Source organism: Aaosphaeria arxii (assembly GCF_010015735.1).
Source record: "Aaosphaeria arxii CBS 175.79 unplaced genomic scaffold BU24scaffold_11, whole genome shotgun sequence".
In the NCBI taxonomy this organism is placed as follows: Eukaryota; Fungi; Ascomycota; class Dothideomycetes; order Pleosporales; genus Aaosphaeria; species Aaosphaeria arxii.
The window spans coordinates 577,765-593,081 of NW_022983484.1; the positions used below are offsets into that span (position 1 = coordinate 577,765).

General features: G+C 50.0%; 6 protein-coding genes and 1 non-coding gene across 7 annotated transcripts; 3 read left to right on the forward strand and 4 right to left on the reverse strand.

Annotated features, from left to right (window-relative positions):
* Window positions 1-1,443: 1,443 nt before the first annotated feature.
* On the reverse strand, window positions 1,444-5,384 carry BU24DRAFT_427583 (TPR-like protein). The gene has a single exon (XM_033529259.1). It carries the CDS (start codon window positions 5,111-5,113, stop codon window positions 1,721-1,723), a length of 3,393 nt encoding a protein of 1,130 aa, XP_033378798.1. The 5' UTR covers window positions 5,114-5,384; the 3' UTR covers window positions 1,444-1,720.
* Window positions 5,385-5,510: 126 nt separating this feature from the next.
* Window positions 5,511-7,660, forward strand: BU24DRAFT_399824 (uncharacterized protein). The gene is made up of 3 exons (XM_033525424.1): window positions 5,511-5,719; window positions 5,772-6,349; window positions 6,398-7,660. Exons 1-3 carry the CDS (start codon window positions 5,529-5,531, stop codon window positions 7,495-7,497), a joined length of 1,869 nt encoding a protein of 622 aa, XP_033378799.1. The 5' UTR covers window positions 5,511-5,528; the 3' UTR covers window positions 7,498-7,660.
* Window positions 7,661-7,816: 156 nt separating this feature from the next.
* Window positions 7,817-9,646, reverse strand: BU24DRAFT_427585 (TMS membrane protein/tumor differentially expressed protein). Its single transcript, XM_033529260.1, has 3 exons — window positions 9,557-9,646; window positions 8,834-9,505; window positions 7,817-8,783 (listed from the first exon to the last, which is right to left on the reverse strand). Exons 1-3 carry the CDS (start codon window positions 9,605-9,607, stop codon window positions 8,046-8,048), a joined length of 1,461 nt encoding a protein of 486 aa, XP_033378800.1. The 5' UTR covers window positions 9,608-9,646; the 3' UTR covers window positions 7,817-8,045.
* Window positions 9,647-9,858: 212 nt separating this feature from the next.
* Window positions 9,859-10,157, reverse strand: BU24DRAFT_427586 (uncharacterized protein). Its single transcript, XM_033529261.1, has one exon. It carries the CDS (start codon window positions 10,136-10,138, stop codon window positions 9,968-9,970), a length of 171 nt encoding a protein of 56 aa, XP_033378801.1. The 5' UTR covers window positions 10,139-10,157; the 3' UTR covers window positions 9,859-9,967.
* BU24DRAFT_t80 lies at window positions 10,072-10,157 on the reverse strand. Its single transcript has one exon. It is a non-coding gene; the product is annotated as a tRNA-Pro (tRNA).
* A 331-nt stretch (window positions 10,158-10,488) lies between these two features.
* BU24DRAFT_58816 (MFS general substrate transporter) lies at window positions 10,489-12,537 on the forward strand. Its single transcript, XM_033534443.1, has 6 exons — window positions 10,489-10,680; window positions 10,731-10,796; window positions 10,851-10,983; window positions 11,033-11,137; window positions 11,186-11,515; window positions 11,598-12,537. The coding sequence occupies exons 1-6, from the start codon at window positions 10,597-10,599 to the stop codon at window positions 12,434-12,436; spliced, it is 1,557 nt and encodes a 518-aa protein (XP_033378802.1). The 5' UTR covers window positions 10,489-10,596; the 3' UTR covers window positions 12,437-12,537.
* A 513-nt stretch (window positions 12,538-13,050) lies between these two features.
* Window positions 13,051-15,278, forward strand: BU24DRAFT_427589 (uncharacterized protein). Its single transcript, XM_033529262.1, has 2 exons — window positions 13,051-13,283; window positions 13,580-15,278. The coding sequence occupies exons 1-2, from the start codon at window positions 13,262-13,264 to the stop codon at window positions 14,788-14,790; spliced, it is 1,233 nt and encodes a 410-aa protein (XP_033378803.1). The 5' UTR covers window positions 13,051-13,261; the 3' UTR covers window positions 14,791-15,278.
* The last annotated feature ends 39 nt before the right edge of the window (window positions 15,279-15,317 follow it).

The following is a 15,317-nucleotide window of genomic DNA, read 5'->3' on the forward strand; positions in this document are numbered from 1 at the left end:
ACGACGTCGATCCGCTTGAGGCCCCCATCATACAGCACAATAATAGCGACCGATATATTCAAACCTCCCTCTGGTCCATACCCACGTCTATATACATGCGAGCATGTAATTTCGAATCCGGTCGAGAACTCTAGGTGTATACAATATATGATTTTATGATTTGGCGGGTTGAATCGATGTCGACTGAGCGATTCTTTTGTCCTTTCAGAACGGAAAGGGCGAGGTCTGAAGTGAGCACCTTGATATTGCTCGACTTCACGTCTTTCTCCAAAGCTCGAGCGAGTATAATACAAGGCGGTCATGGGCTCTCCTGCTGGAGTGAGCAGTATGGGCTTCAGGATTTCGTCAGTGACAACGGTTGAGGCTTTCGTGATATCTGAAGCACTTTGTAACTATAAAGTGGCCATTCATTCTTCTTCTCTACTGTTTCTTAGATGGTAGCAATGTAGTATGTTTCTATAGCCGTCAGCACTGGATGTTCTTCGGACAGAGCCCAGGTCTTTGAGGTGTCATAGACACGTTGAGCGTCTTCAAAGACCGTAGATGACTTTTAAAAGTGAAGTCATCTTTTACATGTACACGTTCAAGCGATAAGCATCGACTACATTTTCTTCTTAAAGATTAAAGCATATTACAAACAACATTTGCATTCCCTCAAAGTGTGTGGTGCGTCTACGCTAAGGTTTGTCACTTCATCGGGGCCATATCGTGTAGGGTTACTTTCACTCAGAAGATTCTGCGGATTATCCGGTTCTGAAAAGAATTTTCCTAACTACATGTATGTGATCGGTAACAGATTTTTTTAGTTTCTATATAAAATATTGTGTTTAATACTTCATTTAGGGAAAGAAATTTACTTAATGGTGTAATTTCACTTTGGCTAATTCCATGCCGACTTGTCAAAGACGATGACACTTTCTCTTTCTACATCGAATTTCTTTGCATAATGCGTAAACAACTGTCGTTTCCAGCATAATCGTAGTTGAATATGAGCAACTCTTACAAAGATATGGTAACGAACAGTGGATAAAACATGGACCACTGCAACATTGCTTTGCTCCACGATGAAGAAGCAAAGTATGCATTTCTACCAAGCACTACACAAATACTTTCATACACAATTCAATCAGTCTACTTCCGAGAGGGGTTTCTACCATGAATACACATACGGAAAGCTTGGGAGAGAAAGAGGGTTCGATATGAATGAAAGGATGCTGTGGAATCGACTCTGATATTCGTAGCCTATGTATTCGTCTTTGATTCGGAACTTTTCATGATCAAGAGATAGTGAATGAAAGTTTATCTACTACTATTGACCTGCTTTGCGCAAACATAGACTCATCTTTGGTTGATTATGGTCCTGAAGTAATGGATACTTAGCGTTCAATATTGAATGCAACGCAATGACTTGGGAGTAGGAAGAAACAGGACTAAAAATGGACGTGGATGATGATATTACTAGATGTGTATACACAATAACTCATGCCCAATGCTCAACGGACCAATATCGTACAGTACCCTCACCAATTCTCTAGTTCTTTTACATTTCTTGTCATGAGCATTGTAGCTTGACGTCCTCTACACAGTGTTCATAACTCCTTGTTGTACATTCGTGTATACCTTGGATCGTACATCGTATGGCTACATATTTACAAAACGATACAATGAAATTCTCTACTACCACCCCGTCTCCTCTAACTCTTGCTTCGCGTCGAACACTCTATTCCAACCCTGAAAGAAACTCTTTCTGCACCTTATCTCCGGTCCTAGGCATGGTCCTGATTGCATCAACAGTTTTAGGAGCCAGTTTTTCAAGAGTCTCTCGTGGCCAGCCGCCTTGATCGGGATCATAGCCAATTCCGTTGTCTTGATCTCTTCGGGCCTTTGCGTATGACGCTGCAAGTACCACTAGGGTTCTGTACCTAGGCATGATGGTTTTCCTATCCACTTCAGCACGTCGGATGTCCATCCATGAGTACCCTCGGAGTTCTCTGCGCATGTAGTAAGGGCTCAGTCTTCGCCATCCCGGGAAAGCTGGAATGAGGTATGCCTCGCAGGTCGCAAAGGCTTCTAAGTTGTGTCCGCGCTGGGCGAGCGCCAGTATGAATTCGTTCCATGTAAGGTTATCGAGGATGTAGCCGCTTGTAAGGAGGGATCTTATGGTCCTTTGAGCCTGCTTGAAAGCTGCTTCAGTCTTTTGCATGAAAAGGCTTCGCATGTAAATGAGAGTGGCGCGGTGGAGAACGTGTCGGCGGCTGCGCGAAATGGTAGGATTCTCCATTTTGTCTCTGACAGCTGGGTCAAGCAAGGAGCTAAATTGCACAGTAGGACCTGCTGGCTCAACGACCTGAGCAAGGGTTTTGACGAGCTTGTCGGCCTGTCTGCGAGCTAGGTGGAAGCATTTAGCGACCTCATCATGTTCTCCAGCTCGAAGGTGTGCTTCCATGATTGCGACGAGTAGGCCAATTGGGGCTTCATATCCATTATCGTCTGTCTTTGCCATTGAAGCGGCCTCAAATAGCTCTTTGCAGATCTCGTAGGCACCACGAGTGTTATACAATAGGATCAAAAGCCCAAAATACCCATCTGGAACATTGTGTGCCCTTGAATCCACAAATCTTTGATGACGCGGCTCACGCCTAGCAACCTCAGATTCTGAGTCGTTGAGCAAAACTTCCCGCAATGATGTTTCCACCTCGATCAAACGCTCTCTCTTTTCACCGTCTTTCAGCTCGGCAAGCTTCTCAAGCTCCGCCATGCCTAGTGCATGCAGTGAAGAAAGTCGAGAGCTCGGCGTTTGTGGGACATTGCGTCCGATCATCCGTCGGTGAGCGTGCAGTGCTCGATGAAATTGTCGCTCTCGAATAAACCCAGCAATGACAAGGGAGTAGTGAAACGCATGGACTCGTATGTTGTTTTGTGGCATTGTTACACGGAGAATCTTGTATGCTGCATTTGTCTGCTTGACTTCAATCAGTGAACGCATGAGAGCACCATACGTCCACGTGTCTAGTGGTATCGATTTGTCGAGCATCTCTCGGTAAAGTCGTCGACTGGAGGGAACGTCACCCAGCAGTGCATGATGATTGATGAGCAGGTTCCATACATGGGTGAGATCCCCTTTCAGAGAACCAGCACGTTGTTCTTCAAGCATGGTACGAGCGATTATCTCTGCGCCTTCCGCGTCACCGGAAGACAAAGAGGCATGGACATAACCGGCCCTTGCCCTTATGTTTGTTCGTACAGGGACCTTAAGCTGCTCGGCTTTGGAATGAATTGACTCGAATGCCTCGACGTCGCCTCTTGCTGCACATAGGTCAAGTAGGGGACCAAATGTCTTCACATCTGGAGCAACGCCTGCGTCCAAGATACGGTTGAAACAGTCAATGGCCCCATCGAGGTCGTCCGCGCGTGCGTAGGCGAGAAGAAGAACGTTCCAACAGCCAACATCCGGTTCCAGTCCAAACTCTTGAGAGATGCGTTTGAATTGTGTTTCGGCACCCTGTACATCCGCTCGCCTTGCATATGCAAAAATCAGACTAGAGAGGCTCTTGAGTCCTTGGTCTGTCGATTGGAAGGGTAATGCATCGAAATACCGATGGACTTTGCTGACCTCTCCGTGCTCGGCATGAAACATCAAGAGATACCGGAGGATCTCTTTTGGCAGACGTTCATTGGGGTAGAAGATACTCGTATCATTGAGAAGGTTGTCTATTCCAGCAGATCTTGCAGTGTGACTACCGTGATGGCCGGCTTGCAATATCAACTTTCTTAGTAATTCCCAACTTGGCCGGTCTCGAGGATTAGTACTTGCGATGCACTTTTCCCGATACTGTTCGTACAATGCCATGAATACCTTTCGCTGATTTTTATACTCCCTGTATCGCGGAATGCTGAGGAATACTCCAATGGCATGTTTGTAAAGACGAGCGGAGGGAAGTCCAAGATTATCCAGCTTACTGAATAACCCAATGAAGTATTTCCAGATAAAATCTTCGTCTGCTCTATGAACGTCGAGTATTTGATTCATAGCCTCTGGCGCAAGGCCTTCCAACATGAAAGCAAGCGCATTTTGATTCTCTATAGTTGACGTCCATTCATGTCGATACTGCTCCACGTATTGAAGAAATGAGTCCAGGTGACCGCGAAGATATGGCAGCTCAGAGACGGTTCCCCATGCTAATTTGTGGTCGCCCCTTTTGCGAGATTGAGCGGAAAGCCAATGTCCGATATGGAACTTGCGATTCTGTGTGCATTGTAGGAATGCCTTGCATACGCGCATGCTGAGCTCCCATTTGTTCCTTTGCACGATACGCTGGAGTATTTGGTCGGTGCCGATATCGATGCTGACAGCTCGAGCTGCAGCCTCTTCTTGCAATTGCACCGCAGAACCAATGAGTTCAAGTGAAAGGTGAGCGGACACGGCAATTCGGTACGCTGTTCCCCCACGATGTTCTATAGGCAAGGCGTTGAAGATTTGCAACACGCGAGTTGCGTCAATCGAATCCTCTGCCGAGGCAAGGAAATCAAGAAGCTCCTTTTGTAAATGAGGGGCGCGGCTGCGCTCAGGAATGGCCGAGTACAATCGCCATGCCAAATCTTGCATCCCCTGCACCCCTGAAGATAGAAGCTCCCTGAGCGCGTCCGGTGCCGACAAGCGCAACATATTCTCCCTCATTCCCTCTTCCAGTTCATCTCCTGCCAAGTTTATTGCTTCCGCTACTGCTTCTTTCGATACCCATTGTGTGGTTGAGAAGTGGCGAATAGAATTCCTATGCGATTGGAGCTTCCGCCGAGAGCGGACCGTGTTCGAGTCAACCGTTGATATTCGTTTGAGCAATGCCAATGTCTTTGCTGGATATAAGAAATCGAATAGGAGCCCGCCGTCCGGCTGGGAGTGCCTGCCGTGTTTGCTAGGATCGTGATGGTCGACGTCACCATTTTCATAACCCAGCGTGGAAACGGCCGTCCACCAATTGGATACATTATGATCGCTCGGGCTATGATGCCAGATGGACGAGTGCAGCGGACGACGACTGGAGAGAGATCGATTCGATTTTCGCAAGAGCTGGCGCCCTCCGGTTTCGAGGCATGTCGAAGCCCGCTCAAGCATCACCCTCCGCGTTTGTAGCGGGATGCTTACCACCACGAATTACCGAAAATAGGAAATCTTCGAATGGTCTGAGAAGATTAGACAACTCCTCTTGCCTTACTCGAGTAAACTAGTGCGGAGCTTACAGCTTTGCATGCCTCCTAAGTATTCGTGCTCAATGTTCAGGACCAATTGGCGTTATCTCGTGATTGGTAAAGCTGATATGATCGGAAAAGTGTCCAATAATACAAAAAAGAAAGAAAATCAATTGGCAGATGGACGAGTCCGCATGACAACGTTAATTCAATGAGATCAAAACTTTTAGATGTAGGATCACGAGAGAATATACCGGCCGGAGTAACTTTACGCCGCCAATGTTCGAGCCCCGCCAACGTCAACCCACAACTTGACCTCCACCCAAGGTTCCCCAGGCGCAATGGACATCACCAAATTCGTTTCAGGGTATCGGGAAACCGCTTTCCTCCTAGGGGACTATGCTACCTACAGAGCGCAGCTTTCCAGGCGATTGCGTATTGTACGGAAGAAATTAGGCCGGGCGACACATAAAAATGCGAAGTATTCCGCAAAGGCGCCCGTTACAGCCGAGGAGATTGCGAAGAACATTGAGTACGACCCATTTGACATTACGTGTTCATTCAGAGGCTAATTGTACAATTAGGTTCTTGCATCTGTTACTTCTTACATCAGAGCGAGCATGGGCGCACGCGATGCTCATGAAAACCGCACACTCGGAAGATAATGCAGACAAGAACATTACTGGCTCGACACGACAGCACATCATCTCGCGACTGAACAAGGCCGTCAAAACAGCAGAGGAGATTGTTACACTAGTTTCTAATGCATCAGCCAGCGGAGCAACGGATATCGATATATTGGAAGCCAGAGCATACTATTATTCGCTAGCTGGTGCCGAGCAGTTTGAAAAACAGGCAGAGGGCATTAAAGGCAGCAATGCTCCCTCTGATCGCTGGACGGCTTGCTTGAAACATTACTCTGCTGCTCGGGTCATCTACAGCGCGCTCCTGAAACATACGAAGCAAGATCTTTTCAAAGAAGTTCTTGCGGGCACTACCGATCCTAGCATTCGATACGCCGCATATCAACACCGCATTCCTCGTACTGTCGGCGTTCCCGCCGTTTCGAGAAAGTTTTTCCCCAAAGATGATGGTGATCTGGTCAAAGCTGTCGAGAGTGTGGATCCTCAGGCACTGCAAGAGGAGGAGGCAAGCCCACAGGGTATGTATAAACATCATCTCAATGAATGACAATCTCTAAACTCTGCAGGTTCTACAATCACATGGCGCAATCGAAATGCCAATATAGTAGATGCCGCTATCGGACAAGCCCTGGTCGCTGTTGACACAGCTTCTCAGAACCTTGATACCCTCACGGAATCAGCATCCCCGAAAGACAAATCGGCTGCTTACGACGACGTTCTCATTGCAAGTCAAGATGCCGTGGATGCAACAAGACGAGCTATCGAAGAGTTGGAAAAGGAGGGCGTCGACGAAGGCGACTCGCGGATGCAGGATCTCCGCGTAACAAGCCTCGCAGTCAACTACGACTTGATCGCGTGGCGTGTTGGGCGCAACAGAGTACTCATCGGCTCCGACGATGGAATTTCGTTTTCGAAGGGCGTGCAGCACAAACCACGACGACCGCGTAAAGACGGGAAGGAATGGAGCGAGCAGGAAGAACCAACTGGTCGCAAGTTGGCTAGGCTCCGGGAGCGTGTTGCGCTGTACGATGCTATCCTGCAAAGTATAGACTCAGTCAAGGAGTTGAGGGGTGCCGTTCGCGATGCCGGCTTCATCGCTGAGCTCGATGGCCAACGTGCATATTTCCAGGCCCTGAAGTGCCTGAATCTCTCACATTCCCATGCTTTCTTGGCCGCCCCCAAGCAAGCACTAGCACTCAGCAACCGCGCCCTCACTCTAGCATCGCAGGCTGTGTCTGCACCGCGACCGGCGCCGACATCCTCCAAGGCATCCAAACTCGCAGTGTCCGAGCAACAGGCACAAACCCTGAAGGAGAACCTCACCAAACTGACATCCCATTATCGCGGTGTCGTCGCGCTGGGTCTTGTCTCTGGCACCTCCGACGCCGCAGCCAAATCCAAATCCGTCTCCGCACCAGTCGTCGAACGTCTCAACGAGTACCCTGCATCCGGCACCGTGGACGTCAATAACCTCGTATCATGGCCTCCGAAGCTCAAGCCCGTGCCGGTCAAACCACTCTTCTACGACGTGGCGTGGAATTTCATCGAGTACCCCGGTCGCAGCGCTGCGGCACCCGAACCAGAGCCCGAAAAGATGGAAGTCGACGAGAAGAAGGAGGAGCCACCGAAAGCTGCGAAGAAGGGCTGGTTTGGATTCGGTCGGTAGAACCGATAATTGTCTTCTCAGCCAGACACGTATTAGAAGAAGCTTAGGTGCCTTGCTTGTGCGTCAATGGTTCATACGCCGCGTCGCAGAGGTTTAAATACAAATACATTCTAGATACGTTGTAGCTTACTCCACGTAGTAGCTTAAAAACATCTAATAGCCATATAACGTATATGTGATGATGATGTTAGTGAATAAAATATCTCTACAATGACAGTCACTCAAAATCCTATACATGTGAACCAGCACTAGAGTGTCAATCCACACGAGTCATCTCCATGCTTCAGTAGTAAGATACTTCACGAAACATGAACGGGTATGACGTTTAAAATGCTTGCATTGCTATATGATATGTTCCGAAAAGACCCAAAACCCCAGATTAGGACGTGTGCAGAGAGCTGCAAATGATGGTATACAGCGACTAAAACGACAAGATGACAAACAATGAGGAAACAAGAAAAAAAGGGAAAATGGAGTTAAAAATACACGTTTCGAGCGATTTTTCAGCCGAATGATGCATGCATGTATGTTTCTTCCTCTCTAACTATCTAGTAGTCGAATCGGTCGGGCAGCAGAAGCGGGGCGACTAGACTCCACGTGTAAATGCCGTAGCACACCCAGGCGCTGATGATCTTCGCCCAGCTGGCCCAGTACGTCCTGCCAACGGGCACGAAGTCGTTCTGCATGTCGTTCTCGTCGAAGTTGGATGTGAGGAGGGTGGCGACCCAGGTGGTGCCGAGGAAGAAGATGATGTGGAAGAGGGTGTAGTTGTATTGGGTGGCGTTGCGTTCGTCGTCACGGGGGTTCTTGGAGGGACCCTCGTCTTCGTCTTCGCTGTCCGAGTCGTCGAGAGCAGAGGCTGGGAGGGAGCCGCTTTCGACGGCAGCGCGGAGGGCGGCCTGGCGCATCTCGCGGCGGGACTCGGGTTGCGTGTCGACGAGGCCGTGCTCGTTGTCATCGGTACCAACGCGGGCGTAACCGTTGCCATAGGAATTGCCTTGGGATCCTAGGGCAAGGCCGTAGGTAGCAGCACGGGTAGTGGTGTATGCTACAGTGACGAAAGTGACGATAGCTCCAACAATGATTGTAGCCTTGCGGGTACCGCGAGCTCGGATGAGGGGGTTGCATTGATGGTCGTCGGGCTCCATGCCGACAGCAGAGAGGGTCAAGTATGTGCAGTAAATTGCAACGATGGCAGATTGCGCCAATCCAGCTCGAGGATTTACATTCTGTACTGCTGGATGAATCGAGACAACCGAAGACATGAAGAGGAGCAATAAGTTGATCTAGGCCGGACGTTAGCGTGAAATTCCAGATGTACCCGCAAGAAACGTACCGTGATTGCTGCCTGGTTCATACCACATCCGCTCTTAGCAAAGAAAATGTACATAACGATTGTCATAGCGAACGAGGCCAAGTACATGAACAAGGCCGATCCGACGAGAAGCCCGGTCCAAACTCTAGACTCGGTGACCTCTATCTTCTCTTGGCAATACTCGGCCCAGTTGTGCGCAAGGTCAACGAGAAGAATAAGTCCGATCAAAAGGAACAGACAGGCGCCGATCATCGCGAAATAGTTGCCCCAGACGATGAAGAATGAATTCGGAATGAAGAAGGTGAGGACGATCATGGCGAGCCACGCAATGATCTTCGGGGCCCAAAATCCATTCTGAATAGGCGCGCGACCATCCTTTGAAGACCGAACGCCAACAAGTATCAGAGCCATGATAACGTGGAAGAGGCCGAGCGCGAAATTGATCCTTTGTACAGCGACATATCCGTAACACTGTTCACCGTGGCACTTGATGTCTACGTAGTCGAGTGTGAGATGCGACAGCTTCTTCATCGCCCAGTCGGTGAGCATGATCCAGGATACGATCGAGTTGAACAGGAGTATAAGGGCGTATGCGATTCTGGTCGCGATGCTGTTGCCGCATTTTCCACCACACGATCCGAAGACTGCGCTGCAGGTAGCAGCTCCGCAGCACGAGGCGGCGACACCCCATAACTAGGTCACTGTTAGCCGATCCTCAAGTTGGCGCATACAAACGGAACATACAGAGCCTATGCTCGGGAGAGCGAGAAACGGGATTGAGAGTGCGGCACCCATGATCGCAGGTTGTGAGGATGGTGTTGTCGTCGTGATCGTGGTGGCTGCGCGGCAATCATGTTGCCAGGCACGGTGACGTTGGCTTAGTCAAGTGCCAAGCGGTTCTCCAACCACCAGTTATGTTAACGTTAGGCACGCAGTGAGGGAGATTTCTGGAGATGGTTGCTTTTATTAGTGATTGATTGTTACATAGATAATGATATTTCTGGATTTCCACGACTTAAGTGTTAAGCACAGAGTGATATAAACTGGCTCGACGTTAAACTGGTATTTAAAGTATCCAGGTACCTAGGTACCTATTGTAAGTCAAATCTGTCAACAATTCATTGTGTTCTTTTAACCAAATGTATAAGCAGCGTTTTATCCTTTTTCAACTGAGAGCCATGCAAGCCCGCCAGCAAAATAAAAGTCCAGCATTCCCCCTAGGTATTTGTGTAACCAAAGAGCAAAAAAACCAAAAAAATGGGCTGAACCGGGGATTGAACCCGGGGCCTCTCGCAGTTGTGGTGTAGAACCCAAAGCGAGAATCATACCGCTAGACCATTCAGCCGATGATGGTTTGTTTTGATTGATGATTAATTTGTAAATTAGATATTATAAGTGTGTGAGCTGACATGTTCATACTATGTAGCATCTCAGCTGTGAATGCCATTCTCGGGGCTATCGTGAAAGGGTGACGCACGTTCCTGGCGCCAAGGGCCGGCTTATCTCGAGTATCGCTCCCCTCCGCAATGGTTTCATCCGGATTCCCATTAGACGTCCTTTTGTTTGAATCTTCAATCTTCAATCACTCTTTTCCTCCTCTGTCCTTTTCTTTCGCCTAGTTGATCTTCATTACTGTATTCGAGGTCGATCGTCTTCTTGTTTAACCATTCCCTTTAGGGCGTCCTATCCATTCGGCTCACCATTGCCGGAACGTCTCCGCTCGAACCTCCACATGTACACGCAACCCTAAAGTCCCCAACGCTCCTGCAGAGCAGACGTTCAGAATGTCGGAGAAGCCCACACACTTTAAGACACGGATTGTATCCGTTGTTGCTGCAACTACAATTGCTCTAGCCTGTGGAACAAATGTTTGTCCTTCTGTCAATGTTACTCGGATACCACGGCTTACTCTCCATAGTACGCGTACTCAGCATGGGCACCTCAGTTCGCCGAGAAGTTGCAGCTGTCCACGACGCAATCCAATGTCATTGTACGCACCGAAATGTCTTCGATATGAATAGTTACTCACTGGTCGTAGGGTACTGCAGCCAATCTCGGCATGTATGCGGTCGGCATACCGATGGGAATTATAACGGATAGGAAAAGCCCTCGACTTGCAGCTATAATAGGCATGTTTGCGCTTGGACTGGGATACTATCCAATTCGCAGTGGTAAGGTCACTCTTGGATGAAATCTGGAATCTCGTCTGATCTCGGATAGCATATGACCAAGGTGTTGGCTCCATGAGCGTATCTCTCATCTCCTTCTGCTCGTTCCTCACCGGCGTCGGAAGCTGCGCAGCTTTCCAAGGTGCTTTGAAGACTGGTACGATCTCTTCCTATCCCTTGCAAGTCCTGTCTCTGACAAACACAGCAACACTGAACTGGCCGACACACCGCGGGACGGCGACGGCATTTCCATTGGCTGCATTCGGTTTGAGCGCCTTCTTCTTCACTCTCATAGCCGGCATCGCATTTCCGGGCGATACATCGGGATTTCTTCTGTTACTTTCCATAGCGACATCCGCCATTGTTCTCGTTTCGATACCATTTCTTCATGTGGTCGACCACCACTCGCCTTCTAGCTATGCGGCTCTTCCCACGAGCGAGCGTACGCGGCGTGACTCCAATGTCATGCATAGACACAAGCCTACCGCCGGTAGCGGCACATTTAGTAGATCGGCGGTGCTTGAGCCCGAACCAAGTAAGCCTAACCTTTTTTCCTTTCACTATCTCTTTTGTTTCTGTCATGCGCTCCTTGTCAACTGCCAACACTCTAGGTGCAGACAATGACGAACAGGATGGTGACTCCGAAACTTCTTCGCTTTTGTCGGGACCCGGGGATATCATTGATGGACCTGCGGCGGACGACAACCGAAGCCAATCGACAACGCGCTCACATTGGTTAGATATCACTGGCTTTGATTTGCTTTCTAAGACCGAGTTCTGGCAGCTGTGGATCCTCATGGGGCTATTGACCGGCGTAGGATTGATGACCATCAACAACATTGGTCACGATGTCCAAGCGCTATGGAACCACTATGATGAATCGGTAGACAAGGACTTTGTCGCGCATCGTCAGCTCATGCATGTTTCCATTATTTCCATCTTCAGCTTCATTGGACGCCTCACCTCGGGAATAGGCTCAGACATCATTGTGAAAAAACTCCACATGTCGAGGTATTGGTGTGCGGCGATCAGTGCAACAGTCTTTATGCTGGGACAGATTTGCGCCATCAATATCGAGGACCCCCATTATCTCTGGACACTGTCCGCTCTGAACGGACTTGCGTACGGAATCCTCTTCGGTGCGCTGCCAGCACTGGTTGTGGATAGCTTTGGACCTCAGGGGTTCGCGGTCAATTGGGGAGTCATGACACTTGCGCCTGTCGTCAGCGGAAACATATACAATCTGTTTTACGGAGCTGTGTATGATTCCCATTCCGGCGTACAGCGTGGAGGAGAGCGGAGCTGCGACAAAGGCGCAGTTTGCTATCGCGCCGCTTACTACGTCACATTCGTGTCGAGCATATTGGGAATTCTGGCATGCTTCTGGGGCATCCGACACGAGCACGTGTTGAAGCGGAAAGCTGAGGAAGAGCACGAGGGACACCGCGATGCTTAACTGCCGAACAATATGATATCCCCATTGTTTGTCAAACCTTCATTATCGGTAGATTAATATTTTCCTCTTTCATTTTCTTTCCATTTCTGAATTGCTACCAAGCGGACATTGTATACCTCATAGACTTATCTTGGGAAAGCGTCTTTCATCTGGGGCGTTACGGCTACGCATCCTTGGTGCATGCATAGTAGAACCATAGAATCAACCAATACTATAATATCGGACATTTTCTATTACTCCTACGCGCGAATCCTGCCGCAAGCGGTGAATTGAAAGGGCGATATCCCAAGGGTATTCTGCATAATCAGGATTAGCGCCTGGTTGGACAACCTCTGTGCCTCTGTACCAACATCCCCGGTAGTTACCTAGGTTGGGGGTTAGAATCGATAAAGTACCCCGCCGAACAAGTGATCTCCCAACATGAGGGCTGATCATTGCAGTATTATTCTTTGTATGCTCATGTGAGCCAGTAAACCAAAGGCACATGAATCAGGTGCAACCTGACCTGGACTGGACTGGACTGGAATACTCGTGGTTACTCGTAGCCTGTAGGTATTAGGTGGCGAAGCTGTGGCGTACTTCAAGTGCCATTACGAAGCTCTCCACTCCACCACCTCCATCTTCCGTCGGACCATCCCATCTTACCCGCGCCTCTTTCTCCTCTCCTCTCCTCTGGTACAGCCTTCAGGCTACAGTACTCTATAATCCTTTCTCCTTCCTTACTACCTCCTCACCTTTTCCTACCTACAGCATTTCTATCCCTTCTGCCTGCAACATCCCACCTTTCTACAGATCCATTCACGAAACGAAACCGTTCAATCAATCATGCCTGCGCCACTGGCCAAAGGTAAGTAACAGCACTATTACACCACATCTCCAAGCATTCGCGCATAGCTATTCATTCCATGCCGTGTACCCTTCCTTCATTCCACGAGCACATTTCTCTCTTTCCCATTCCCTGGAAATCCCATCCACTTTACTATCGTCCTCCATGTATCTTCTTCTCTTTCACCAACCTGCTTGCAGGACCTGGTCCTTGTCCTTATCCTCGCCCTCGCCATCCCTCTCCGCACTCTCCGCACCACCACCGAAGCGCTCCCCCGCGCCACCGCCCACTGGCACCTAACGCACCCCTCACCACAGGCCTCATAATCGCCGCGTCCGTCATCGTCGCAGCCGGCATCGCCATCTACGAGTCACCGCAAGTCCGCCAATGGGTCGACCAGTACCGCCGCAAGATCGCAGTGGCGCTCCACTCGCTCGGCGACGAGATCCAGCCTCGCCGCGGGTCCGAAAGCTCACAGGACTACGAGGAACGCAAGAAGAGGAGGGATGAGATCGTCAGGCGGAACAGGAATGAGTTGATCCAGAAAGCGCGAGCGGAGGGCGTTGCGGTGGACCTGGACGAGCTGGCGAAGATTGGAGTGGAAGAGTTGGAGCTTGCGGAGCGGCGACATGCTACGGCGAGGGGCCGGACGAATAGCCAGAAGTCCTTCGACGATCTTGTGGGTAGCGATGGGAAGCTCAAGAAAGAGGGCGATACCGCGGAAAAGTCTACTGGATTGGAGGCCAAAGAGGATTCGAACCTTCGACGCCGTGGCGTTACGGGTTTCGCTGCTGGAGCTGCTGCTGGTCTTGCCATGTCAAACCCCTTCGACGATGACGCTCAGGTTCTATTCGATCACGAGACCGAAGACGAGGCTCCCTCACCGAAACCGTTTACGTATATCGAATCCCGCGAGAGCTCTGCAACAGTTGAAGGCGATGCCACACCCTCTGTCCCCGCCCCCGTAGACTCAACACCCGCCCTAATCGACCTCACCTCCGACCCAGAGGCATCATCAATCCACCCAGAGAACCCCCAAACCGCCTCAATCCCCCAGTCCGAAGCCGACGACGAAGCAGAGCGAGCCGCCCAATCCTTCTACTCCTTCACCTCCGCCTCCTCAACCCACGAATTCGCCGTCCCTAACGCCCCAACCTCCCCAGCAGCAGCACCAGTCACCGCCTACGACTCCGACTCCGACCCAGAAAACATCTCCACCGGCACCCTAACCCCCCGCTCCGAACGCTCCTTCACGACCGGCGCCTCCGCCTCCGCAGTGCCCCCGCACGCAGACGACATCGCGATCCTCTCCATGCAGAACGACTCCGACCACGACGCGCGCTCGGAAGTCTTCTCCGAGGGCGGCTTCACAGACGCAGGGTTCTCGGAAGCCGGGTTCAGCGAGCTGGGCGAGGGACGCCAGGGCATACTGACGCCGAGCAGCTGGACGGACGTGGGGAGCGATGATGAGAGTGAGTGGGGTGGGCCCGCGGGCCAGCATGGCCATGTCTCGCAGATTCATCAGTAGTTCCGCTTCCCGCTTCTTCATCCTTGCGCCGCCCTTTATATCGTTCTTCTCTTCCTCTCCGTTTGTTTGACTGGGTGGAGTAGACAAAAGGGACGCACGCACACGGAAAATCTCACATCTTGCATTAGTCTGACAACATCATCAAAAACGGCTGTTCGGTATAGGGGCTCGGCGTAGCTTTCTTCCACCGGCATGGTCTCTTTCGTCTCTAGGGAATCAATCGGAGTGTTATGGAGGAAACAAGGGCGTTTTGTTTCTTATTTTTCCTTTGGGTTGGGGGTGTTATGGGTGGGAATTACACAATGGGATACCGTATACCTCATCAGGGCTTTTTGTAGGGAATGGAATGGAAATTTTACTGGAGTTTAAAGACATACATACATGCTTTACAAGTACAAATGTAGATGCAGATGCAGACGCGATCACATAGGGTTTTCTGCGGCTACGAGCGCCAACTGTGATGGGCTGTTTGTCTTTGTGAGAGTGGTTATTGATTTTTATTCATTTATCATCGTCTTTTGTGACAT